Genomic DNA, 27,548 nt, shown 5'->3' with positions numbered 1-27,548 from the left:
AGCGCCGGTAGGGAAAGGGTTCTAGAAGGTCTAGGCAAGGTGGGGGTGGGCAGGGGTGGTGCTGAGCGCAGGAGCACGAACGTTCTTGTGAGAGCAGACCACACCTTGTTAGTTTAATAATTCAACATCCCAGGGAGGATGAAATGAACAACCTGCCCTTAGGGCTAGCAGATTCTTGGTGAATTAAAACATCTTATTCAATCATTCAGTCCATGTTTAAATTAGTCTAGAGCCACTTAACTGTAGTAAATTAGCAGTTATGATTTTAAAAATGAAGCTTTAATAGACCCTTAGGAGCTCTACTAAAACCAGGTTTCACATATGCAAATGAACTCCTTCAAAGTAGCTGCCTCAGAGGAGTTACAAGTGGCTGAATTCAGACCTGCTGCACACTGCAAGTACCTGCGAAGGTGACAAGGAGCCCCTGCCTTCTTCTCATCACTCAGGTTCCAGGTCAAATGTTGTCTGCTCTGAGAGACCTCTCCTGACTGCACCTCCCCCAAAACTCTGGCCCCCAGCCCTATCACTATCCCATCACCTTGTTCCATATCATAAGCAAGCTGCATTTAGATCCAAAATGTTCAAGACAAAGACATAACCTTATTGACTACCGCAAGTACCTAACATACCACTAAGCCCCCAGCACATGTTCAAAAGTGAGATATGGAAGGGATAGATGGAGGCAACTATCTGCAATAGCCCCACGCTCCTAGAGCCAAACCCAGAGTATGTCTAGCATTTGGGTTAGATGCATGTTCAAGGGCGATGATAGTTTTTCTTTGGCAGAACATAAACTGAAACTCATTTCCCTTCCGAAAGGCGCTAGCAGGAACTTCCATAAAATGTGAAGATAAACACTGCCTCACAAGAGATCTCAGTGTAGTGCATCCTTTTCCAACACCCCAGGCTTTCAGCCTGAGAAGTATTATTAGGAATGTTCTGTGATGCTGAAGTTGTAACGTACATCTGCAAATAAGTGTGTCTTGTTTTCAGGAGAACTGTGAACAAGGATGGGGACAGGATCTCAATGACAAACAATTTATAAGTGTTGCACATATAGGTTATTTCTTCCACATTCTTTATCAACAGATAGTACTTCAAGTGAACACTGCATTGAAATAAATGATTCCAGGCAAAACACCTTCACATAGTCTAAGCTAACATTTAAAAATAACATAGGAGAAAAAAATTTCCTTAGGCAAAATGATTGGCACAAGTAAAGCACTGCCCTTCTCTTGCCAGGTGTCCTCGTGAAAGTGACATCGTCTTTAAACCCCACGTGGCAATCCCTGACCCACCATCATATGATGCCAGGGAAGACAAGGCGACCGGGAAGTCCAACCACTTCCTTAACATCATCCAACTTCTGGATGATTATCCAAAATGCTTCACTGTGGGAGCAGACAACGTGGGCTCCAAGCAGAGCGGCAGATCTGCACGTCACTCCGAGGGAAGGCCGTAGTGCTGATGGGCAAGAACACCACGATGTGCGAGGCCATCCGAGGCATCTGGAAAACAACCCTGCCCTGGAGAAGCTCCTGTCTCATATCCGGGGAAATGTGGGCTTTGTGTTTACCTAGGAGGACCTCACTGAGATCAGGGATATGCTGCTGGCCAGTAAGGTGCCGGCTGCTGCCCATGCTGGTGTCACTGCCCCCTGTGAGGTCACTGTGCCAACTCAGAACATTGGTCTGGGGCCCGAGAAGACCTCCTTGTCCAGGCTTTGGGCATCACCACTAAAATCTCCAGGAGCACCGTTGGAATCCTAAGTGACGTGCAGCTGATACAGACTGGAGACAAAGTGGGAGCCAGTGAAACCACACAGCTGAATACGCTGAACATCTGGCCCTTCTCGTTTGGGCTGATCATCCAGCAGGTGTTTGACAGTGGCAGCATCTACAACCCCGAAGTGCTGGACATCACTGAGGAAGCCCTGCACTCGCGCTTCCTGGAGGGTGTCCGCAACGTTGCCAGCGTGTGTCTGCAGACCGGTTATCCGACTGTTGCATCAGTACCCCATTCTATCATCAATGGGTACAAGCGCGTTCTGGCTTTATCTGTGGAGACTGAGTACACCTTCCCACTTGCTGAAAAGGTCAAGGCCTTCCTGGCTGATCCATCTGCATTTGTGGCTGCAGCCAGCACTGCTGCCCCTGCGGCTGCTACCGCAGCCCCAGCCAAGGTGGAGGCCAAGGAAGAGTCAGAAGAGTCGGATGAAGATGTGGGATCTGGTCTCTTCGACCAGCAAAAGCAGCTTTATTTGTGAAACAAGGAAATAAAGACTTATCTCTCTAAAAAATTATCTCTTCAGACTTAAATCTAGGACATTTCAACCAATACTTACGTCCTGATGTGATGATTCATATTACAATAAACTGATAGAACAGTCTTCCTTAGCACTTCATCAAAATACTTAAAAACTCCTTCATTCATTTCAAAAGAACCTTTGCAGGGCCGGTGTTCTGGCACAGTGGATTAGGCCCCTGCTTCTGACACAGCATCCCATATTGGAGTGCTGCTGTAGTCCTGGCTTCTCCACTTCCAATCTAGCTCCCAGCTAATGTGCCTGGGAAAGCAGAAGATGGCCCAAGTGACTGGCTCACTGCCACCCACAGGGGAGACCTGGAAGCAGCTCCTGGCTCCTGGGTTTGGCCTGGCCTAGATACAGCTGATGCTGCCATTTGAGGAGTAAACCAAAGGATGGGAGATTTCTGTCTCTCTGCTTTTCAAATAAACAAATAAGTCTTAAAAATAACAAAAACAAAGAAACCTTCCTCTTAATTAATAACAATTTCAAATTTACTGTTAACAACTAATTTCTACCTTTAATTGTAAGTAAGTGCTAATGATGTCAGAGGCAAAAAAAAATAAGCAAATACAGGAGGCAACGTTTTGTAAGAACTTGGCAATTTCAGGGTAAGGAAGAGAGAAGCAAGTTGGCTAAGATAATACAAATATACTGCATTATAATGTCTAAATTATTAACATATCATCCCTTTTGAGAGGCTGACAAATGCGCTGACACCAATAAACAGAAATGGCACAGAAAGAAGTATCCACAATTATATAAAGGGACATAATAACTGTATAAGGAAAGGAACTACTTTATACTTTGCCCTAAAAACTCCATGGAATAGAGAATTCTAAAGCCAGAAGCCCTTAAATGAATATATCCTCCCCTAGAATTAAGGGCACGGGGCTAACCCCCTAGCTAGCTAATCAGTTACCTGCCCGAGCTTTGAAGGAGGAACTCAGATATCTGGGAACTAACCACAGCTTAAATGACAGAGATGAAAACTGCATTTGCTTCTTTCACATCTGCATTCTTCCACCTCAACCAGTCTCCCAACCCAAGGCTGACAGATGAAAAAAGCTACACACACCGCTCACAGACATACTCCTGGGCCTTTCTCTCACCCTTTCATATGCCACTCTACTTTCCCAAGGATTTCGAACTCCTAGCAACTCTGAGAGATACAGTATTAAGACCTAAACTGATTTTTCAATCCAAAGTACAAATGACCCTTTAATTAACAATTTGCTCTGACATTCAAGTGTATTAGAATATACTCCTGGCACTTCATGTGCCACTCAAATAACTTAGCTTTATGTGAAAGAACCCTAACACTGGCACTAGATCAAATTAGCCTGCTAACACTAAGAGCTTTGTCATACTAAATCTGAATAATGATGGCACTTCACAGATTAACTGGGACTTCACTTTCCTTTCATCTCCATTAAAAATAAGTTCATAACAGCAATTCCCTTTTTCCAGAGTTCCATTTCACATTGGCACTTCCACCAGCCGCATCCCCACGCAAGTGCGAAATCCCTCCATCAGCTCCAGTGTTACCTTCTGTCCTGATACTTTTCCTTCTCCTGACCTGTTAGGCACCCACTCACACCCATTCGCTAAATGTATTATCAGTGTGAATACTCTTTTCTAGATAAATGTATACATCCACATTTCGATTTCATAAAGAAAACATTGGATGAGACACAAGGGGGCCTTAAAAAGTGTGCAGGAACATGGAATTAAAAGACTGTGAGCATTTTCAAAGAATTTTTCTTATTAAAGAGAAGCTTTTGAATGAGAACTCTGCGTATTAAGACCCTTCCATTCTTCCTTGTTTTTTAACATTTATTTCAAAGGCAGAGTTATAGAGAAGGAGAGCCAGAAAGAGGTAGGGGGTAGGGGTGGAGGTACTACAGGGAGAATGAGAATCTGCTTTTCAAATAAATGTTAAAAAAAAGTCATTCCTTGGGCCCCTGCATCCACGTGGGAGACTTGGAAGAAGCTCCTGGCTTCGGCCTCGCCCAGCCCCAGCAGTTGTGGCCATTTGGGAGGTAAACCAGCAGACAGAAGACCCCTCTCTCTGTGTAACTCTGCCTTTCAAATAAATAAAATAAAAATCTTTTAAAAAATAATTTAAGAGTAGTAATAAGAGAAAAGGGAGAGGCTGACATTGTGGCATAGTAGGTAAAGCTGGACCTGCGATGCCAGCATCCCACACAGGGGCCAGTTTGAGTCCCAGAAGCTGCTCCAAATCTAATAAATCTCCCTGCTAATGAGCCTGGGAGGGCAGCAGTGATGGCCCAAGTGCTTGGGCCCCTACACCCACGTGGGAGACTTGGATGAAGTTCCTGGCTCCTGGCTTTTGCCTGGCCCAGAACTGGCTACTAAGGCCATCTGGGGAGTGGGCCAGCAGGTGGAAAATCTCTCTCTCTGTAATAAATAAATACATGCATAAATCTTTTAAAAATTATTATTTTTTAAAATTCACTTATTTGAGACATAAGAGTTACAGAGAGAGACACACAGAAAGGTCTTCCACCTCCTGGTTCACTCCCCCAGATGGCCACAACATCCAGAGCTGGGCCAATCCGAAGCCAGGAGCTTCTTCCGGGTTTTCAACACAGGTGCAGGGATCCAAGCATTTGGGCCATCTTCCACTGCTTTCCCAGGCCATAAGCAGAGAGCTGGATCAGAAGAGCAACAGCCAGGACATGAATCAGCACACATATGGGATGCTGGCACCCAGGTGGAGGCTCAGCCTACTAAGCCACAATGCTGGCCCCAAACAAATCTTTGAAAGAGGGCAAAAGCAAGAGAGAGAGAAAGGTGAAAGAAAAGTGGAGGGGAAAACTGATCTAACTTTGCATGTTTTTGCCAATAAAGAATGCTAAAAACTGAAACTCCTTAAGTATCAGTTTCACAAATAAAATACATTAGGATCACAAAAAGCCATTCATTTCCCTCTCATTTCGCTATGGGGAAATGAAAGTGAACTGCATCAAGGAGCTGGCCTCAGCAAACAATGCCTATAACTAGGTCACACATTCAGTCATGGCAAGAAGATAAAATAACTGCTTCAGTCCAACTACACAGTTTTTACATAAAACATGCAATCCAAGGAACAAACAATGTACCTAAAAAGAGAAGCAAGCCAGGTAGGTGCAGGCGTTATGGCATAGTGGGTAAAGCCGCCACCTGCAATGCCAGCATCCTATAAGGGTGCCACTTCAAGTCCAGACTGCTCCACATCTGATTCAGCTCCCTGCTAATACACCTGGGAAATCAGGTGAATATCGCGCACCCATGTGGGAGACCCAGTGAAGCTCCTGGCTGCAGTCTGGCCCAACCCTGGCTGCTGTAGCCATTTGGGAGTGAACTAGTAGATGGAAGATTTCCTTCTCTGTGTAACTCTGCCTTTCAAATAAATAAAACAAATCCTTTAAGGGGGACGGGGGGAGAGGAGAAAAGCAAGCTGGAACTTGAACTCCAGAGCCAAGTCTCTAAGAGTAGCACCAGGCAGCACTGGTGAGTAATGAGATACTCCCAGAGAGAATGGCTTCCTGACTTAGCTCCTAACCACCACTACCACACCACTTCTACTTGTAAGAAGGTAAAGAAGTAACAGTTCAATGCCATCAAGAAATGACAAATTGGGTCAAAACGCTGATTCAAAAATCTTTAATATGCTGTCTGAAATTTTCCATACCTAAAATGTATCTGGACTTAATAAAGAATAGCTGAGCAATAGGACTTTCTCCTTTTTCATAAAACTAGGCCAAAAAAGCGGCATAAAATCTTAAATTGTGCACATCCCCAAAAACTCCCTTAAGAAAAGCAAAGCTATTCAAGACTGTACATTTGCACAATTAATATGAAAACAATGCCTCAAAAACCTTTTTTTTTTTTTCAGAAAACCCTTTAGCAAACTCTCCTAGGATGCACAAAACCTCAACAAGAGAGCTTAATCCAAACACATATAAATGTGGTTCAATTTCTTCCTTTATACTGCAGCAGCATTTTTATGAGTGTCATTACTTGAAAGTAGAAAAAAAAGGGCAAGCAATGGATTTACACAGGAAACTACAATGTCATGTTATAAGTTTTTAACAAACAAAAGAATTTTACTTACGATGTCCCCTGCTGAGAAGTAGGGTGGGTTTTTGAAGATGTCTCATATTGTTCTGTAGGGGAGGGAAACATTATCAGAGCCATACAATGACACATATTTATGAGGCTGGCATTCAGAAGCTCCCTTTTTTGCCTCTCTCCTTTTAACTAAACACTTAGTATACACTCTGCCACACAGAGTGCTGTACATTACTCCTGGTGCAGTCTCACCACTGCAATCCAACACTTAGGCTCCTTTTCGTCCATAGACCAAAACCACCTTCAAAAACAGTGCTTGCAGCATGCCGGGGAGACTTTGTTGTCCTTGGTGACAGCTGATGGCGGTTCACATGGAGCACCAATGACAGGGCTGCTCACAGCTCCAATCTGATCAGACTCCTCGCATTTATGGGGGATTTGGTGTGACTCCTCTGTCCCTGGTTGACTGTGCTCTCCCACCTACTGCTAGTCCCATTATCCAATCCTTTGTACACTCAACTCATTCCCTTATTCCCTTAAAACCTACTAGCAGACTGCCTAGTAGATACCAGTATGTGGAAGTCTTTCAGGCTCTGTCCTCAATGAGGTCACAGCTGACTGACAGACATGAAAGAGACCCACAAGTATCTACTGCCTTAGGCAGTGTGAGATAAGTACACAAATCAATTGCATAAACTCACTATCCTGGGGATCAGCGAAAGGTCACTCAATGAGTTGGTAATGGCCAAAGATGACACATTAGAGAAAGAACAAAACTAACTGTCACAGAGGATGAGTGAAATCTGACAGATGGCTGCAGGGAAGTGGGGAAGGCCTGCAGGAAGGAGAGAAGTGTGAAGGCGGGAGGAATTCACCACTGACTTGGGAAGGGTAAGGCTGGGGAAGAATCAGCGGTGGACAGCACTGAAAGGTGGGCAGAAATCAGGCTGTAGAGATCTCTGCATGCCAGGATGGGAAGCTTGACTTGTTGGGCTATGACACTCTCAATGATCTAAGTAGGACATGACACAGTGATTCCTAAGAAAAATTAATCCAGCGGTGCAACGTGGTGCGACCTGGACGGAGCAGGAAACGTTAACTGTGGAGGCACAGTTGAAAAATCCAGTTTGGAGGCAGCTGTATTTGTCTAGACATGTGGTAATGGGGACCAAAACAGAACTGGAAATGAGAAAGGAAATGTGGGTGCCTTTTAGGCAGTGGTAACTGCTCTTTCCCACACACATTAAGCGGAGAGCCTTGTATATTTGCAATTAATGGCTTGATCCTCATGGTGGCAGTAGCTCTTACAGATATCTTCAAACTGCCTATCCTTCAGACTAGAAAGCGAGAACCAGGACTACAAATTACTGAGAGTAAAGTCAGTGTTTTGACCATTCACAGGTCTTCCACATGGTCACCTTGCCTGAGTTCTATGGTCTACAAGTTCTGGGTATCTCTAGGCAGCCATGTTTTGCAAATGTGGACGTAAGGAGACAGCACACAAGTAAAATCCCTGCACTTCCCCCTATTTGGCTTCCAAAACTGATGTGCCAGTACCATAGGATCCAGAGCTCTATCCATCCATACCCCACAGCTCTCTTCATTCAACACATGGCTACACTTCCTGTAATCAGATCCCAAAATCACATTCTCACAAAGCTAAGCCATCACCAGAATACCAGGTGACAAAGTGGCAGCAACATAAAAGACTGCAGGGTGGGGCACTGTTGCGCCAGTACCTCCAGGAGACCCACCAATGTGATCAGAATAATGAGAAATTAGGCCCCAGTGCCGCACAGGCCAAGGGTACGCACCATCCCAGGCCAAGAACGACCTTAACCGTTCACTTTAGGTTACATTTTGCTAAGAAGGGGGGAAATCAAACAGTTTGATAGATCAAAGCCTCTTTGTAAACCAAGAGTTCACAGTCAGGCAAGACATGAGTGACCCCACAGATGGCATGTAATCTGCATGGCTGGCAGCTCTGGCAGACAGAGGAAGGTGGGAAGCAGGAGGCAAAGGGCCACAGAGCAACTCTTCTCAGCCCAGTTGGCTTCCCCTTTAGACCTGCGCCACTTGACTGGACATCTGTCCTGGGGTTGGCTGCCAAGATGTTGGGTAAAAAGATTTCACAATCTCGCTAAACTGCCATCAATTTCAGTTCATTTTACCTTGTTATTTACACAATACTGTAGCAATGAAGTCACGGCTACTTCTCTCTGTTGGGGCATTTACAGCTAGGAGTACTCTGCATGAACTTATTCAGGATCCCTAGAGCAGGGAACAGCAAACCTTTTCTGTAGAGGTCAGATAGTAAGTATCTCACATTTTGTGTGCTATTTCTTGCAGAATAAATGAATGGACACAGCAAAGTCCCAGGAAAATGTTATGATATGTACAAAATCAGGCTGCATGCCAGCACTGACTCTCAGCCTCCCATTTTTCTCTAGCTTATCCACCCCACCCCTGTTCTAGAGGAAGGGTGCTCTGCTTCTTTTCTAATCTTCTTTCTTCTCAAATTCTTCAGTTCAAACCACAAAATAATCAAAAGGGGAAAAAAATGTAAGAGAGGGAGAGGAATGAGGTAAGGAGATGGGAAGGAAGAGTCACCTCTAGGGAGTTACCTGTGCCCACGCCTCGCCCACCTTGCACATCCACGTCATCATACTTCCTCACTTGGGCAGCTAATAATTCCTGCTGAGGGCTAGCTTTGTCTATGCAAGTAGCTATTCCTGCTGCCATATTCTGATGAACTAAATGACTGCAAACATCCTAGTCACTTTGTAAAACTTGACATGCCTTACCTATATGGCTAGGACACAAAGGATTTATTGATCTAAAAGGTTATTGTTATTGAAGAGAAAGCTGGATTCTATTAGCTTTATCCATTTTCCCCTGAATTCTTGAGGACTATACAATTCATAAAAAGATGTCAGAAATTGTCACAAAGCAAATATATATACAAATACTGCTAGAGAAGCTGTTGTGCTGCGTTTCTTATAGAAATTTAACCAAAAAATACAAGAATCACACAAAACACTTCAATCTAATATTGTATATAATTCCAGAGTCACAACACTCTGAGGTAATGACAAAGCAATTTGCTTTCATCCATGAACTCTCTGCAGTTCCACTTAGCAGCTTTATGTTTGCTCTCCATTCCTGTTCTTTCGACAGAGGAACTCCGTGTCTTCAGCCCGATGGATCACTTTTTGCCTGATGCTTTTACACTACATAGAAAAACTTATGCTTCACATTCTGGATATTTACTTACTTTGGTTTTGGGTTGCAGAAGAAATGTGCTGAGACTCCTAGAAATAAAAATGAAAAAACAAATTCTAGTTACAAAAATATTAAGGTTCACATATCTAAAAAAAAAAAACTGTAGAGCTTTAAATACTGAAAGGTAATAAATTTTATAAAATTTTCAGACATATAGAAAAACCAAGTTGCTAGTACAGAGACCACTCACACTACCCACCACACAGATTCTAGAATTCACACTTCCCTACATGCTCCTTAAAGCTATCTCTCCCTCTATTCAGTCTTCACTTAATTTTTGATGCACAGGTTGCAACACCAATTTATTTCGTCTTTACATACAGTGGTTTTTGTTGCTTCTGTTCTTGCCTAAACTTTATTTTTCCCTTGGTGTTGAACAAAAATATTTTTACAAATTTAATGCTTTAATTAGAAACCAGTAACAATGAATCACCCTGGGGCCGGCTCTGAGGCATAGCGGGTAAAGCCACTGCCTGCAGTGCCGGCATCCCATATGGGCTCCAGTTCGAGTCCTGGCTGCTCCACTTCCAATCCAGCTCTCTGCTATGGCCTGGGAAAGCAGTGGAAGAATGCCCAAGTCCTTGGGCCCCTGTATCTGCATGGGAGACCTGGAAGAAGTTCTTGGCTTCTGGCTTCGGATCAGCACAGCTCCAGCTGTTGCGGCCAACTGGGGAGTCAACCAGCAGATGGAAGACCTCTCTGCCTCTGCCTCTCCTTCTCTTTCTGTGTAACCCTGACTTTCAGATAAATAAATAAATCTTTTTTTTTTTAAAGAATCACCCTAAAATACACAATAGCTTTTATTAGAACACAGGTAAAATATCTAACTTGTGGCAAATTTGGGGTTTTATGAAGAACACATTTTCTGAAAGTAACAACATGGAAAGAAGTATCTATAAACACATGTGTGATGTGTACCTACATATATATGTATTTTTATATACAAAGCCATATGCATGCGTACCGGCCTGGACAGAGTACAGATTTGAATGGGTTATTTCTATATTCTGAAGGTTACAAGAAAGTACAAATCAAAATTAGGGAAAATGACAGTGTTCAAATACACTGTTGATCAAAAAATATAAGGGACAAGAGTCAGCAGCTCCTTTGCTTGTTAAAAACCCAGCACTAATGTAGTTGGTCATATTAAACTCTATGAACACTTAGGAAGCATGAGACATGAGATGTGTGTGTTTATCAGACTCAATCTATTCCACCTAGTTCTTTGTATTTCTGTTATCCATCTCTAAAGTAAGAATTCTTGGGGCCGGCCCTGTGGCATAGCGAGTAAAGCCACCACTTGCAGTGCCAGCATCCCATATGGGCACAGATTCAAGCCCTGGCTGCTCCACTTCCAATCCAGCTCTTTGCCATGAACTGGGAAAGCAGCAGAAGATGGCCCAAGTCCTTGGGGCCCTGTACCCACGTGGGACACCTGGAAGAAGCTCCTGGCACCAGATCAGCCCAGCTCCACTACTGCGGCCATTTGGGAGTGAACCAGCAGATGGGAGTCGCTCTCTCTCTCTCTCTCTGCCTCTCTATAACTCCTTCAGATAAATAAATCTTGAAAAAAGGCAAAAAATAAAAAAAATGAAGTAAGAACTCTCCAATGAAAGAATGTACTGGAAAGCCTTAAATGCTTTTATAAGCTATAAGCCCTGGACAAATCTAAATGGTCCTACTCACATAAGTTGGAGAATAAAATGTTGTAAAGCATTGGTAGAAGCTAAATTAATTGTAATTTTAATCTAATCTCCAAAGACTTGAACAAGTAACACTCCATCCATGTGGCTCACAGCAATAGCTCAGACTGTTCACTAACTCGTGGGTGCAGTGCCTGCTACACTTTGAAGGAATTACCTTTGTGGGGAAAGGAAATTTGGATGGCTCAGCTGTACTAGGCGTATGTATTGCTGTCAAAGGAGGAGGCCATGAATGGGTCATTTCCTGGAAAGAGATTTGGAAAGGGAAGAAAAAGCAAATTATAAAAAGAACATTCATTGCTAGTTAAGTTAACTTTTCACACTTAATGTTGAATTGGATTGATGGAAAATGAGAAATGTATCTGTTTTAGAAGCTGTTTCATTGACTTTTTTTTTTTTATAAGACTCTTGCTTTAATGGGCTCTGTTCAAAAGCTGATGATCTCCAATACACAGAACTGGAAAGTATCAGGCTGCAGAAAGCAAGAGCAGTGCATGAATGGATTTCACATTGTGAACGTTACAGAGCACATAAACTGTAGTCGGGATTGCCAGAGCTTATGTAACCATGAAGACTATAAACGACAAGTTGTGCTGGAAAAGCAATCTCGACTCAATGAATTCTTTCTCTCTCAGCTTCTTTATTGCATTTCCTGGAATTATTTAAGTTCAAAGGAAGAAGAACTTTCCTGTTTGACTTGAACAAACAAGTAATTCAGGTCACTTGTTGCACTTGGAAGAGTTTTAATGGATTTGACCCTTCTCCGATACACATTAGCAGTTGAGGAAAAGGGCTTTGAAAAACTGCCTTTCTGCTAATCAAGAGAAGTTTAATATTTACTATTTTCTTGGTTGAGGGCAGGATTTCTAAAACTTACAAATTAATATACTCCTACTTATGTTAACCCTAGTTCTTTTCTCCCAAGTGCATTCATGAATTTTATTTTGGTTTGCAGAATACTTGCAGACAATGGATTGTCAGAGGGAAGGAGGGACAGTTGGGAAGTTTCATTATGCTCTTAAAACTATGTGAAATACACAAAATCTGTTCCCTTTATATAAATAAAAATTTTTTAAATGGCATTATGTCAGATAATAATCATTAATACATGCATGGACACTCATTTTTTAAATGGGTTAAAATGGCATGGAAATTATTAGTTCCAGCCTGCCATAGTATTTTACAGATGAGAAAAATGAGGTCCCAAATGCCTGGGTCAAGGCCCTTAGGAAGCCAAAGGTTGATCAGAGTACAGGCTAGAAGCCTCTTTGCCCTCTTGGTCTAAGAAAAAAGTTGTTTCCCACATGTGTCAGACCTGGCTAGTCAACTCGTATAATGATTAACAGCAACTTTCTCCTAGTGAGCAGGTGCCCCCAAAGCATGTGGTATTGCCTCAACTGCACAGCACACTTTGCAAGGTGCTAGCTAGCCTATTTCCACAGAAATGCCATCAGTCCTCGCAACAACTGGAGGTGGGGCTCCAATAAGTATTGTCATTTCTGACCTTGGTGCACCTCTTCCCTTGCCTTCCCCACTGCTACTCTGTGAGTTAAAGTCCCAGCACAGGCAAGACTGATCTTGTACAGCAACAAGAAACCTAACTGATGCTGGCTTTCTCGAGTAATTTTCACTTAAAAGTAAAATTAGGGGCAGACATTTGATTCAGTGATTGAGACTCCTACATCCCATATTGGAGAGCCTGGCTTGAGCCCTGGATCCTTTGCTTCTGATCCAGTTTCCTGCTGGTGCAAGGCCAAGGTGGCAGCCGACAAACGGCTTGAGTGCTCGGGTCTCTGATGCCCATGGGAGACCTGGATTGAGTTCTGGGCACCTGGCTACAATCTGGCACAGCCGTGGGTGTTGCAGCAATTTGGGAAGTGATCTAGTAGATGCAAGATTTCTCTCTCTGCTAAAACTGTAAAACTAACTAAAGTAATTAATTCATTCAGTTTAATTAAGATTTATTTTATTCATTTGAAGGGCAGAATGACAGAAAGAAACGGAGACACACAGAAAGGCATCTTCCATCTGCTAGTTCACTCCCCAGAAGGCCATAATGGTTAGGGCTGAGCCAGGCCAAAGACACCATTCTGGAACTCCATCCCAGTCTCCCATGTGGGTGGCAAGAGCCCAGGTACTGCTACTCCTTCCCAGGTGCATTAGCAGGGAGCTGGATTGGGAGTGGAGCAGCTGGGACTTGATGCTAGGTCCCAAGCGGCAGCTGAACATGCTGTATCCCAATCGCTGGCCACAATTAATGAATTCTTCAAAAAAGTGAAGTCATTTCCTTATCCACTGACAAGCCACTTACTTTGTTTAGGACACAACAGGAATTATGTACTAAAACATACAAGAAAGAGTTAATAGCCCTGGAGTCAGACACACTGATTGGAATGCTAACAATGACCTTAAGTAGCAGTGTCAGCCTAAGTACACTGGCTGAACTCTGAGCCTCAATTCTCACTAAGAAGTGGACTAAGGGGCAGGCATGAAGCCTAGCAGTTAAGATGCCCAGGTCCCATATCAAAGAGCCTTGGTTCTATTCCTGGCACTGGCTCCTGACTTCAGCTTCCTGCTAAGGTGCACAATGGGAAGCAACAGATGATGATGGTTCAAGTGGCTGTGTCCCTACCACCCACTTGGAGACCTGGATTGAGTTCCTTGTTCCTGCATTGGCCTAGCCAAATAGAGTTCCAGACATCACAGCCATGTGGGAAGCAAACAAGCGAATGGGAGACCCCTTTCTCGATCTGTCTGCATTTTTTTCTGTCTCTCTGAAACCCAAAAACGTAAAATTTTTTTTAAAAAAAGAAGAGATGAAGACCATTTATTTTTCAAGGTTATCATATAGGTAGTTTATGTAAAGTATTTGGATGCATGGTTCACAGAAGGCAATTTAATACAAGCACTACAACTTTCTATTAAAATTTTAAAACAATTTCAAAACTTCACCAAAGAGAGCTCCCTGCTGTTTGATTTGACAATCCTTTAAGGTATGGAACCATTAGAATGCAACAACATAAAAACATGTAACAATCAACTGAGAAAGCACTTGAAAGCATCATCACCTAGTTTTCCAAGAATTTCTTCAGAATCTCAGTGGTGTCTGTAGGCTTTTAGCCACTAATTATTCCCAAACAACACCCATTGTATTCTCAATGCTTAAGGCTGTCCCAGCTATTAAATTAGGCAGTTAGAAAGCGCATAAAGTCTTTCAGTCCCTAAGTGGTTCACTAGTGGTCTGAAAGAATTTATATACTTCCCTAAATGCCTCATTTGCCAGAGAGACCTAGGCTTTAGGAGAATTGGAGCCATTGCTACACAGAAAATGCTGCTCACACAGAGTCCTGAGGCTGTGGTTTTGCTTCCTATCTTAACACTTACTTTTCAGATGGATGGAAGCAAAGCCCCAGACATCTTCCTCAGCACTGCCATTCCAGGTCCCACTGTGGCTGTCTCCTCCCTTCCCTTTGCTCCCAGTATCGAGTGCTTCTAAAACACCAATTTAATCCCACCTTGAGGCATTGTCACCAACACTGCCCTCTGCCTACTCTGCTCAGTGTGCTGTTCCAATATTCATAGCTCCATATCAATACTCAAACATTATAATAGGTATTCATTTTTCCCACTATAACCTTTGTGACACCAAGGACTCTATGTTCTTCACTATAGCACCCCAGGGCCTGGAACGTATCTGGAAGCTTACTAGATATTTGTTGGATAAATGAATGAGCAAAGCATGGTGCTTCTACGCACTGTACTCCCATCACTGGAATGCTGCACAGAGGTGATGTCTCCTAGCATTGTGTTAGTTCCTCAAGAAGCTGTCAAGGTTACACCAGGACAAGCAGAAAATCTGAACTATTTCCATAAGCCCCCTGAGGCACACTGTCTTCTCTGGACCCTCATGCATGACCATTTCCTGGCTGCTAATAGTGTCTCTCTGCTATCTTCTAACCCCATCAGCCTGTTGGAGTTATAAGCCACCACTTCCCCTTCCTTGAAACACTTCCATCCTAAATATTGCCCCCTGGAGAATCAATATCTTCTATGATCATTTTTTGCTGTGCTGCCTCTATCACCCATCACAGAGAGTCTTGTTTGGATTCCTGGCAATCTTACTAAATTGCTGGAGAAAGAGAAGACTGGGACTCACAGGCAGGAGGAAGTTTCAGACAGGGAAAATTGGAATGGGCCCTAAAGATCATCCACAGCCCTGGGCCTTCACTTAAAACGAGAAAACCAAAGCCCAAGGCTAACATACGCCCTAGCAGTGGTCACAAGTCTCAACTATATAAAGGTCCATGGGCTCTTCAGTGCCAAACACCCTTCTATTTGCTTTCCCAGTGTGTAACTTCCATGTGAAAGCACACTTTTTTTTTTTTGCTTACTTATTCTCAAGCATTTCCAAGCAAGTAAAAATTCATTAAAGAGATGTTAAGTGAGGACAGCAGGAAGAAATGAGTTGAGTTTATTAAATTAGAAAATGTTCATCTGGGGCAGGCATTTAGCATAGCCAAGATGCTGGTTAAGACGCCCATGTCCCCCATCAGAGTAAGTTGCTCAGAAAATTTCTCATTTTTGGCAGTGCAAGCCATGCTTCCTTAGAGGTCACTTTCTCAGAAAATCCTAACTATAAAAAAATTCCACACGTGAGAAGGTAACCAACACAGTAGCCACAATAATTCATTCCTGGTCTCAGCATCACCATCAATTAATACTTTACAACAAAAAGAAAAAAAAAAAGAGTCCTTGTACTTTCTGAGGGGAAAAATAAACAGAAGAGATTCCAGTTAATAGGCACATGTGTCGTCTCCCCTACTACTTTCAAGAAAAAATAAAAACAAATCAGAAACACACTAGGGCTGGTGTTGTGGCACAGCGAATAAAGCTGCCACCTGCAACAACGGCGTCCCACATGGGCGCCAGTTTGTGTCCTGGCTGCTCCACTTAGAATCCAGCTCTCTCATGGGCCATGTTGGAAACCTGCAGGGAATAGGAATTCCTTAGCCCTGGTTTTAGCCTGGCACAGCCTTGGCCATTACTGCCATCTAGGGAGTGAACCAGCAAATGGAAGCATTTACACACTTACTCTTCCTTCCCTCTTCCCTCTCCCCTGCTGGCTGCCAACTCTTAAAATAAATAAATCTTTTAAAAAAATAAATAAATGGCACAGTAAATATCATTAAAATTGGCACGGAAGCAAATTAAAACCAAAGAGGAAGGATACCAAATAAATACACAAAATCCTCCGTTATTACAATTACTGTATGTGTGTCTTAAAATGAAGTTCTTGATTTCTTGGAAATAAAAGCCAAAATGGGAAACATGAAAAATTATATAATTCTTTTCTGATAAAAAATAAAGCTAGCTGAAGAGGAGAATTTATACATTTTTTCCCTCTGGAATGAATTCTAGAACAAATTTGTCATTCTTGTTCAAGAAACACTGAACAAATGGGTAACGTATTCAATAATATAGTTGAAGAGCACCAACGTTCATGGCACAGTCTCAACATACAAAAACAAAAAATAACCTCTAAGGTCTGTCTAGATGTCCACCTACTTTCTACTCTTTTCATCCCTTTAAAAGCTTCATGGTTTCATTGGAGAAAAGGCCATCCATAGAAGGCAACATCTACAAAACCACCACCATGAACCAACCAAGTATGTTTTAACCACTGGTGCTTCCCATGCGACATCAATAGAGATGGTTTCCTCTCTGGGAAGTAGGCAACTCTCTTGGGGCTTATGTATAGCCAGAAACACCTGGGATGCCATAAAATTCTGGTCCAAAGGCCTGGCAGTTTGTAGACTCCGCTGTAATCAATACATTCTGTTAGGAAATCAAATAATGCTTCAAGAGTCCCTTTGTTACTGTTTTGCTTTATTTTGCTCCTGGAGGTGTATGTGTGTGGGTGGGCAGTGGGAAAGAGGTGATTATCTAAAGGGGCTTGGAAATGGCAAAACAAGTGTAAATGGATATATAGCTGCCTCACTAAACACTTCTTCAAATAAGAAACAGTAACAATGAACTCACCTTCAGAATCTCTTCAACACAATGGGCTTCATTGGAGTAGGTCTGCTAAGAGTGAAAAGAAGGAAAAGATTAGTTCAAAAATGCAAGGCAAGAGACGGTAGATGCTGGAACTAACACAGCAACATCCTCATAGGTAGTCTCACCTTAGGGTCTACCTTTACCAGCTAAGTGTAAGGAACTTTCCGTTCTAGATAAAATAAAGCAAAGGGATCAGATGTACAATCCTGGAAGGAAATAGCAGTGCTGCCAACAACGGCAGACTGTGACCTTCAGATCAAAAGTTTCCAAAGACGACGTGTATGCACAAGAAAATTAGGTGTGGGTGTTTGGCACAGTGGTTAAGAAGCCACATAGAAGGCCTGCACCCCAGATTGGAGTGCCTAGATTAGATTCCCACCTCTGCATACCATTCCAGCTTCCTGCTAATAAACATCCTGGGAGACAGCAACGATGGCTCATGTACTTGGGTCCCTGCCACCCACGTAGAAGACAAAGACTGAGTTCCCAGTCCTTGTCTTCACCTGACCCAGCTCCGGCTAGTGCAGGCTATTTGGGGAGTGACTCAGCAGATGGGAGCTCTCTCTTGCATTCTTTTTAAAAAGACTATTTGACTATTTGAAAAGGCAGAATTACAGAGAGGGAGAGACAGAGAAACAGAGCTCTTCCATCCACTGGTTTATTCCCCAAATGACTGCAATGGCCAGGTCTCCCAAGTAGGTGGCAGGGGCCCAAGTTTTGGGGGGACCATCTTCTGCTGCTTTCCCAGGCTATTAGCAGGGAGCTGGATCAGCAGTGGAGCAGGTGAGACATGAACTGGTGCCCATATGGGATGCTGGCGTCATAGGTGGCAGCTTAACTCGCAACACTATAATACTGGCCCCATCTCTCTGTCACTTTCTATCTTTCAAATAAATAAAAATTTAAGAAAATTGGTAAATCTAAGGAAATAAGATGTAGCAACAATGGAGGCAAGAAGAGATTAAGACAGGTGTTACAGTCAGCGAGCCAAGTAAAATGAACACTGAAGCAGTGATCACCAACACAGACTGGGCCTAGAAAATGTCAGTTCACAGTCTACGTATTCTTAAGCTCAAACAATCAGAAAAGTTAAATCTAACACAATACTGAACTATATCCATACTTCATGGTTTTCAATGGAAAAGCTACTTTTGCTTTGTGTCAATGCATGAGCCAGGAGCCCTGGGCATAGCATAGCAAGCACTGTTCAACACATATCCTTCCATTGTTGCCACAGCTATGCACAAGTATTCCTCTTTCATTCAGTTGCAAACATACAGTATCTACCTCAAAGCTAGAGAATAGATGAAAAAAGTCTTTCTCATGTTCTCCTGCTAACTTCAAAGCATAATTTAATATAGCATTGCCTGCTAATTCACAACCTGGGGTTTATCAACCACCATGTCTCTCATTCCAGTTTACTCTCAGGAAGAAGGATAGTAACGACCATACAACATTCACACTGTCCTATAATTGAATATAAAGGATACGGCAAAATTCAAATGCAATTTGATCTTCCTAGATCAATTTTTAAAATATGTAAATGCCCTGGAAATGATTTCATTGAAATGTTTGCAGTTTGTTATCACTGAACTGGGGCCACAAGTTTTGGTCCAAAAATCCAAAGACAACCAAAGAGAAACAATGGTATCCTTTATATCTGCCCACTGGACTCAAAACTCACAAATTATGCATGTAAACAACTAGACCTGCTTTTTATTTTTCCAAACTGTTAAAGGACGCCTAAAAACCAGATCAAAAATTAGCAATATACTTTAACACAAATGTCAGACACAGAAATGAATGCCATTTTCACTTGAGAGTCAAATTTAATTTATGTCCTATGGTTTCTAATTCTTACACACATCATTAGAAAAAATTACAATTAGAAGTTGAAAGTGAATCAAAACTGGACAAATGGTCCTCTTGTCCTGTCAGTTGTTGGAATAAAAGTAAGAATCCAGTCAAAACATATGGCAATGAATAAAAACACTAAAGCACGTTGAATTGAGGCAAAAAGATCTGCTCATTGTTTCCAGCAGAATGAGGTCAGAAAGCTGTGCCTTTAAGACACTTTCTGATCTTCATAATTACTCAAGCAATCAACACATCAGCAAGATGTTTCTTGTCACCAAAAGATTAACTGCTTTAAAACAGTTTTATTACATGGGGTGAACCAAGACTGACTAAAGAAATTTTTTGAGGGCTTATTATAGATTGGTAAATACTAAACAGACATATTTAACCAATTTCAATAAGGTCTTAGTTGGTTAATTCACTGTGATATTCCTATAAGGTCCATTATGGAAGTGGGGTTGTTTCCAAGGGGGGCAGGGATTCCATTCCAAATACATGAAGATATACTGGAAATGATCAGATGTCCAACAAGGAAAGTCTGGCTAAATATCTTAACAATGCATCCCTGGAACAGTGTGTTATTCAGACTAAATAGGTACTTGGAGAAAAATCTGTGGGAAAATGTAATTAAAAGGTTTGAGTACAAAAAAATTTTAATCGCAAGCATAGCTACCTCATACTACATATTTTTCATAACAGTTTTGAAGATCCTTAAGATGGATATGTGCCAAATTAAACTTTTCATTCCATTTTTCACATTATTGTGCTTGCATGAGGAGGTTCAAGATACTTTTTAAACCTGTCTTTAGAAATAACTTCATACCTACATACACACAAAAACTGTAAAAATAGTAAAAGAAATGTTCATAAGCCTTGTACCCAAATTTCTCAAATGTTAACATTTCCCATATTTGCCTTTTTTTTGGGGGGGGGGCAGGCAGAGTGGACAGAGAGAGACAGGTCTTCCTTTTGCCGTTGGTTCACCCTCCAATGGCCGCCGCGGCCGGCACACGGTGCTGATCCGAAGCCAGGAGCCAGGTGCTTCTCCTGGTCTCCCATGGGGTGCAGGGCCCAAGCACTTGGGCCAGCCTCCACTGCCTTCCCTGGCCACAGGAGAGAGCTGGCCTGGAAGAGGGACAACCGGGACAGAATCCGGCACCCCAACTGGGACTAGAACCCGGTGTGCCGGCGCTGCAGGCGGAGGATTAGCCTATTGAGCCGCGGCGCCGGCCCCCATATTTGCTTTTATTGTTCCTTTTCTACCCACCTACACAACACATACTCTTCGAAATATCAGAGAATCGGTTAGAAAGAGTTAATGCCTCTTTACTCCTAAGTGCCACTGTATGTACCAAGCCATAATTTTGTGGCTACATTTTCAAAATAGGAGGCTGTAAGATAGTGTGAGCCCATTTTATGTTGCATCTCCCTGAGGTCCCTGTCTCTACTCTTCTCACCAGACAAGTTAGACAGCCTTGATGTCTCTACAGATAAAGATCTGTAAGGACAAGCTGACTTGTTTAATAAAGTACCACTTGACACCTCCAACTCTGTCCCTGGAAGGAGACTTTCCAGGCCTCTCTAAAGCACAGCTGAGGTAAGATTTCCAGAGACCAGCACTCCCCTAACTGCCTAGATGTAGCCCTCTCACATACCTGGTTTTCTATATGCAGACTGACATCCCAGTAGAGACTTTACTTGTCCACTGGGATATGGCCTCAACACAGGAACCAGATCTACTCAATTAAAACAAATGACAGCAGCTACTTATTGGATGCATATCACGGTTGACATTGCATTAAACACTTGACATACTAATGTTTCCTCAACTTGATTTCATTGACTGCAAAATCAATCATTAGCTTGGGGTTGAGGTGGAAGCTACACTAAATGTATCTATCAACTATAAGATGCATCACTATTAAAAGAAACATGGAAATGGCATTCTAAGGGTACTCTGCAATTCTCACATTAAGGTGGGTAGGTATCTTCCCTATTTGTAACACGAGATGGGATCCTAGAGAAATTTAAGTACTATGCCCAAGGTCACAATAAAGGTCACCAGTAGCTGAGCCATATTTGGAACACTGTCATACTGACATTCCAGAAACTTCAAAACTCATTCCAGGACAAATATATTAACATTTTAGGGGGGAATGCAATGCACTTCAGTTGCCCTACATACCACCAAAATCATTTTCTAAAGAACAATATTTCCATTTTGTTTTTACAGAGAAACATTTTGGGATTCATATTTAAATGCCTTTAGAAAATTCTACCACAAGTACTTCAGACCAGAAAAGGCAGCAATGCTGGCCTCAGCCCGATTTCTCACTTGCCTTGGAATGCCATTGTGTAATCATAAGGAAATGCACTGATACCAAAATAAAATGTTAGTAGATGTCTTCTAGGCATGACACAGTTTGTTTTAATAAGCTGAAAAGAACTGGATACACCTCCCCCCATCAGAGACTGGATGGCTCTTGAAATACTGTTTTCAGTCTCTCGTGTTTCAAAAGAGCAGCATTTTTATAACAATGCTCATCTTTAAAAGGCTTAGTTATCACTAACCAGGAAATCCAGGAGCACAAATACAGTGTGAAGAAGGATGCCAGAAGATCTTGGACTCCAGATCTGGCTCTACAATCTTGGATAAGAGTCAACCTCAGCGGGATGGGGATAATATTACCCAACCTAACCTCATCACTGGGAATGGTATGAAGGTCAAATGTGAAAACGTGGTACTTTTTTTTTTTTTGACAGGCAGAGTGGACAGTGAGAGAGAGAGACAGAGAGAAAGGTCTTCCTTTGCCGTTGGTTCACCCTCCAATGGCCGCCACGGCTGGCGCGCTGTGGCCGGCGCACCACGCTGATCGGAAGCCAGGAGCCAGGTACTTCTCCTGGTCTCCCATGGGGTGCAGGGCCCAAGCACCTGGGCCATCCTCCACTGCACTCCCTGGCCACAGCAGAGGGCTGGCCTGGAAGAGGGGCAACTGGGACAGAATCTGGCACCCCCACCGGGACTAGAACCCGGTGTGCCTGCGCCGCTGGCCCAAAAACGTGGTACTTTAAAAACTGCCAAAAGGAACTGATATGATATACACATATATCTATATGTATGAGTACATATATAGATATATATATATCACATCATACATACATGATATATTTATAGATTATATATAATTATTTATACATATATATATATATATATATATAAAACAATGGCAGTGCCAACATTATCCAGGCATTCTTTAATAGTGAGCCAGCTCTAAAAGAAATTCAAAAAGGTTCTCAATCTAAAGTTGAACTGTTACAATAAATACCCACATTGTTTCTTCAAAAGTGTTACCTTTGGGATTACTGCGCAGTCTTCAGAGTCTATGTGCTATTCACCTAGCCCCTGCCAGAAAGGGAAATCGCATTTTTCTTGACAGGACCTGAAACCCTCTTCCATCTCCCACCTGTGTCAGAACATCACCTATTCAGCTATCAGGGAGCAGATTCAAAGACGTTGGAAAACATTCCCAGGGGCTCCAGCAGACACCCCTCCCCACCCCACCGCCCTCTCGATTCTCTGTGTTATCAGCTTCCCCTCCACTAGGAGTCCAGCAAAAGCAGAGGCCAGCTCACCCTGATGATTTGATCACATGCTGCTGGCCATACAGAGGTAACCAACAAACAGTTGCTGCTGTATTTTCAGTCTCAAACTAAGTTTCTAATTTTTAAAGCTTTATAGGCTTTGTAGGCTACTTGAATTATAAATCAACACCTTTATTAACAAATTCCTGGGAAATAAAGATACTAGGCAAAAAAAAAAAAAAAAAAAAAAAAAAAAAAAAAGGAGGAAATTTTTTCTGCACTGTTTTGTCCTTAAAACATTGAACCAAATGTTCCCATTATCAGATTGGCAAACAACCAAAAATCTAAAAACTCTGTGCCTCTGTTATAGGTGCAGAGAAACAGACACTTGAATACTGTGGTTGGTGGGAGGAGAAAGAGAATCTCTAAAGACAGCAAATTGGCAAGAAAGAGCCAACAAATTCTACATATACTCTGAGTTCTACTACTGACTCCTACATATACGAAAATACATAGGTACAAAATGATTTGCTTAAGTCTGCAAATAGCAAGATACTGGAAACAATCACTATGCAGCTATGGCAGAATGAGGAAGTTTTTACATGTTACTCTGAGGCACTCCCTGAGACATACTGTTAAGTAGGAAGGAGAGAAAATAAACCACAGTACTTTAAATGCCAGTATCTGTATAAATGGAAAAGTGTCAGAAGAGAACTGTACATAGGGTTGCTTACTGTGCACAATATACCACTGGAAATAATGCTGAAGACATTATGAAAATAATAATTTCCAGGGAGGAGAATTAAGCAACTGGAGAATGGAGGAGGGGAAAGATTTTCATTTTTAAAATCCTTTTTTTTCACCTTTTAAATTATTTTTTTTTTAAATATTTATTTTCAAAGTCACAGTTACAAAAAGAGGGAAGAAAAGAGAAAGAGAAAAAGAAAGGGGGGAGAGGAATCTTCCATCCCCTGATGGTTTCAATGGCTAGCTCCAGGTCAGGCCAAAAAATTTATCTGGGTCTCCCACATGGGTGGCAGGGGCCCAAACACTCGGGCCATCTTCTGTTGCTTTTCCCAGGCTAGTAAGTAGCAGGGGGCTGGACCAGAAGTAGAGCAGCTAGGACTCGAACCAGCACCCACGTGGGATGCCCACATCACAGGCAATGGCTTTAACTGCTGAGCCACAACCCCTAGTTTTTAAATTCTAAACCATTAAATGTACTACCTATTTATAAACAAAAACAAATAATACATTGAATTTAAAAAGAAAAACTTGTACAGGTACATATCTTCAATGTACAGCTAAATATCTTCAACAACTTACATGTCTACTTTCTACTGACTCCCCCACAGATTTTCCTTCTTCCAAACACACACCTCTAATTAATTTGTCCTCAGTTTACTCCCTGGTGCTCTGAGCTGGCTCTGTGAAACACTCACCAATTGACTTGGGGTTTTTTGTTTGTTTTTTTACAGATTTACAGCCTGCTTCAAGGTGCAGTCAGGTCTTCACCTGGTGCAAATTCGCTCCTGTTTCTCAAAGTCCTCAAAAGATTTTTTTTTTAGTGGTGGTGGTGGAGAGGGTGTTGGTAGGAGTGTTCTTTTTTGAAATCAGTCTCACTGAAATGCTGAAGAGAAACATTCGATATGCACAAAGCATCGCAGGATTGTTATAAGAAAAAGATAATGCATATTGAAATTAAGGCCACAAAATGCATGCATTTATAAGAAGACAGACTAATTATTTTTTAAAGATTTATTTATCTATTTATTTGAAAGTCAGAGTTACACAGAGAGAGGAGAGGCAGAGAGAGAGAGAGGTCTTCCATCCACTGGTTCACTCCCCAATTGGCTGCAAGAGCCGGACTGCGCTGATCCTAAGCCAGGAGCCTCCGGGTCCCCCACATGGGTCCAGGGGCCCCAGGACCTGAGCCACCCCCTACTGCCCTCCCAGGCCACAGAAGAGAGCTGGATTGGAAGTGGAGCAGCCGGGTATCAAACCAGCACCCACATGGGATGCCGGCACCTGCTATGTCACAGAGCGAGCCCCAGCCTAATTATTTCTAAAAGGCCGATTGGGGAGGAGATCAAAAAGTCTTGCTTACCAAGGTTTTGACATAAAATAAATTGTACTATGCAACTGCATGGTAAATTTCCTAAAGAGCTAAGCCTGTTCCACTATGCCTGGATGTGCCTGCTTGGGCTGAAAAGGGTATACAGGTCCCAGCAGCACCACTTGTTCAGAAGCACTGTGGCCTATGGGCAACCAACTACATGTCTACCTCCACATCCAGAATTTTTAGATAAGAGTTTGTAAAAGCCCTGAATAGATTATATCCAAATCAAAACAAGCACAATAAAATAAAATATGTTAGCAACTGCTGATGTGAAAGGAGGAACATGTTAGAAAGGAATTAGGCACCCTTAAGAATTTTCTTAAATATGAAGTAATGGTGTTATTATGTAAGATGATAAACCAACTCTGTTAATTTCTCCCTGAAAAAAAATCAATCACACTTCTCATGTTTTCCCAGATAGTTTCAAATGTTTTGGATGGCTTCTGAAAAGTGTAAGCTCCAATATATGACAAAGAATTACTCACATGTTTCATGAGAGTCTTTTTTTAATGTCAAGCTTCCTGCCAGACATGAAGGCTAACTTAATTAATATTATGCTAATTGCAGAAATCTTTATAGCTCTGCAAATAAAATGTTCAGGGAAAGGAAGAAAAAGACTGATAAAAACAAGATTTAAACTGACCAGGAATCTACATGTCAACAACAGGTATCCTCTAGCAAAAAAAATCTGTTGTGGGGGCAGGTGTTTGGCCTAACAGTTAATTGAGAAGTTGGTGTCTGTTATCAGAGTACCTAGGTTCAACATCTGATTTTGCTCCTGACAGAAGCTTCTTCCCACTAATGTCAACCCCAGGAGACAGAAATGAGGCCTCAAGTAATTGGGTCCTGCCACTGACATGGGAGACCTGGCCCGAGTTCCTGGCTCCTACCTGTGCATAGCTCCAGCTGTTGGAGATCTCCCTCACTACCCTCCCTTACTTCTTCAATAAGTTAATTTTAAAATGTTTTAGGGGCCAGTGCTGTGGTACAGCGGGTTAAAGCCCCAGCCTGCAGCACCAGCGTCCCATATGGGTACCAATTTGAGCACTAGCTGCTCCACTTCCAATCCAGCTCTCAGCTATGGCCTGGGAAAGCAGTAGAAGATGGCCCAAGTCCTTGTGTCCCTGTACCCCTGTAGGAGACACAGAAGAAGCTCCTCACTCCTGGCTTTGGATCAGCTCAGCTCTGGCTGTCGTGGCCATTTGGGGAGTGGACTAGCAGATGGAAGACTTCTCTTTCTCTCTCTCTCTCTCTGGCTCTACCTCTATCAGTAACTTTGTCTTTCAAATAAATAAAATAAATTTTTAAAAAATGTTTCAAAAAATTTATTAGGAAAGACTAAGCAATTCAACTTACTGGGGGAGAATCTAAAAAAAGAGTTGGTATAGTATCACAGGGAAAATGCAAAATACTGGCTACCTTTTTCTGGACGTCTTCCCTCATCTCTAGCCATGGGCAGCTCTGATTTATAATCCCTAGTTTTCTCATCTATCGCCTCCAGGCTGGCTTACCTCAAGGCCTTAACATAATTCTAGACTAATATAGATGTGCAAGTGTGGTGTAGGGATGCAAATTTTTCAAATAACTGTTTTTGGGTGGGGGCATGAGTATTTTGGGCAACATGTTTGGGTGGCGTTAGGAAGAGTATGTGTCTCTGGGAGACAGAAGATCAAGAAATACTCCAGGACAAACAGCGGAAAAGAACGTGGGAAGCCTGGAAGATGTGCAAGCACCCAATGCATCTCACAAGTCAGAGTTTAACATTTCTCATTTCTGGGAGATATGTACCTTTATTTCCCTATTTTTATAATAAAGTTCGCCTTTAGGTAAACTGCCTTTCTATAAGCAAACAATATTACCTCCTTATTTGCCTTTCAGGCTAGAAATGAGGTGGAAACAAGCCCTCAAACATGAGTGAATCTTACAAAACCTTAAGAAGGATTCTGAAGTATCAGTTCTCTAAAGATCAATAGAATAATTAGAAAATTCATTGTTCTTTCCCAGTCATTTTGATTATATCACTAATTAGTGTCATAAATACAACTTATTTTATAAAGCACATAAAAATTTTATAGCACCCAATTTATACTAACTGAAGTACCTCAGACAGTCTGGAAATTCTGTTTTAAGCTCTGTTAAAAGAAAGCATACGTTAGTTATGAAACCTAGGATTCTAATAATTGAGACTGAGTTTAAATAAATGAAAATGAAAACAGTAGATGTTCTTCCTGTATATATAAATACTCAGTTTGTACAAACAGGCAAAAACTGTTGCTTCATTCATTTTATTACTACTAAATATACTGAGATCACATATGACTTTGTAATTTTTAGTATGTTTGCAAGGCTTCTGTCACATCAAAGTACTTATTAAACAAATACTATTTAGTGTTGATGCACTATATGCAGAAATGCTTTCAGGATATATTATTTATGATAGTATGTCAAGGAGCTTCTCAGGGCAATTGTTAAGAAGATGGGATATATCTGGGATGGGCTTAAGATCATTTAAAAACAAAGTAAGTGGCTGAAAAACAAACACTGAAAACTTACTGCTTGACAGCAA

The 27,548-nt window shown here is 42.0% G+C and overlaps 1 protein-coding gene and 1 pseudogene across 13 annotated transcripts in view; one reads left to right on the top strand and one right to left on the bottom strand.

The window, feature by feature from the left end:
* The window catches only part of AFF1 (ALF transcription elongation factor 1), a 194,707-nt gene that overhangs the window by 43,200 nt on the left and 123,959 nt on the right, over positions 1-27,548 (bottom strand). For 5 of the 13 annotated variants that reach the window (XM_051820180.2, XM_051820177.2, XM_051820178.2 and 2 more), the window contains 4 exons: positions 17,407-17,451; positions 11,525-11,611; positions 9,657-9,693; positions 6,426-6,477 (listed from right to left, as the gene is read on the bottom strand). In XM_051820180.2, the coding sequence (XP_051676140.2) occupies positions 6,426-6,477; positions 9,657-9,693; positions 11,525-11,611; positions 17,407-17,451 (221 nt within the window). The remainder of the gene's footprint in view (positions 1-6,425; positions 6,478-9,656; positions 9,694-11,524; positions 11,612-17,406; positions 17,452-27,548) is intronic. The other 8 variants (XM_070047916.1, XM_017347447.3, XM_070047917.1 and 5 more) reach the window with 3 other exon arrangements.
* On the top strand, positions 328-2,312 carry LOC103350809 (large ribosomal subunit protein uL10-like; annotated as a pseudogene).

This window comes from Oryctolagus cuniculus, chromosome 8 (assembly GCF_964237555.1).
Source record: "Oryctolagus cuniculus chromosome 8, mOryCun1.1, whole genome shotgun sequence".
Taxonomy (NCBI): Eukaryota; Metazoa; Chordata; class Mammalia; order Lagomorpha; family Leporidae; genus Oryctolagus; species Oryctolagus cuniculus.
Note: the sequence above shows the minus strand (reverse complement) of the source record. Positions and strands in the feature narration are given on the sequence as shown.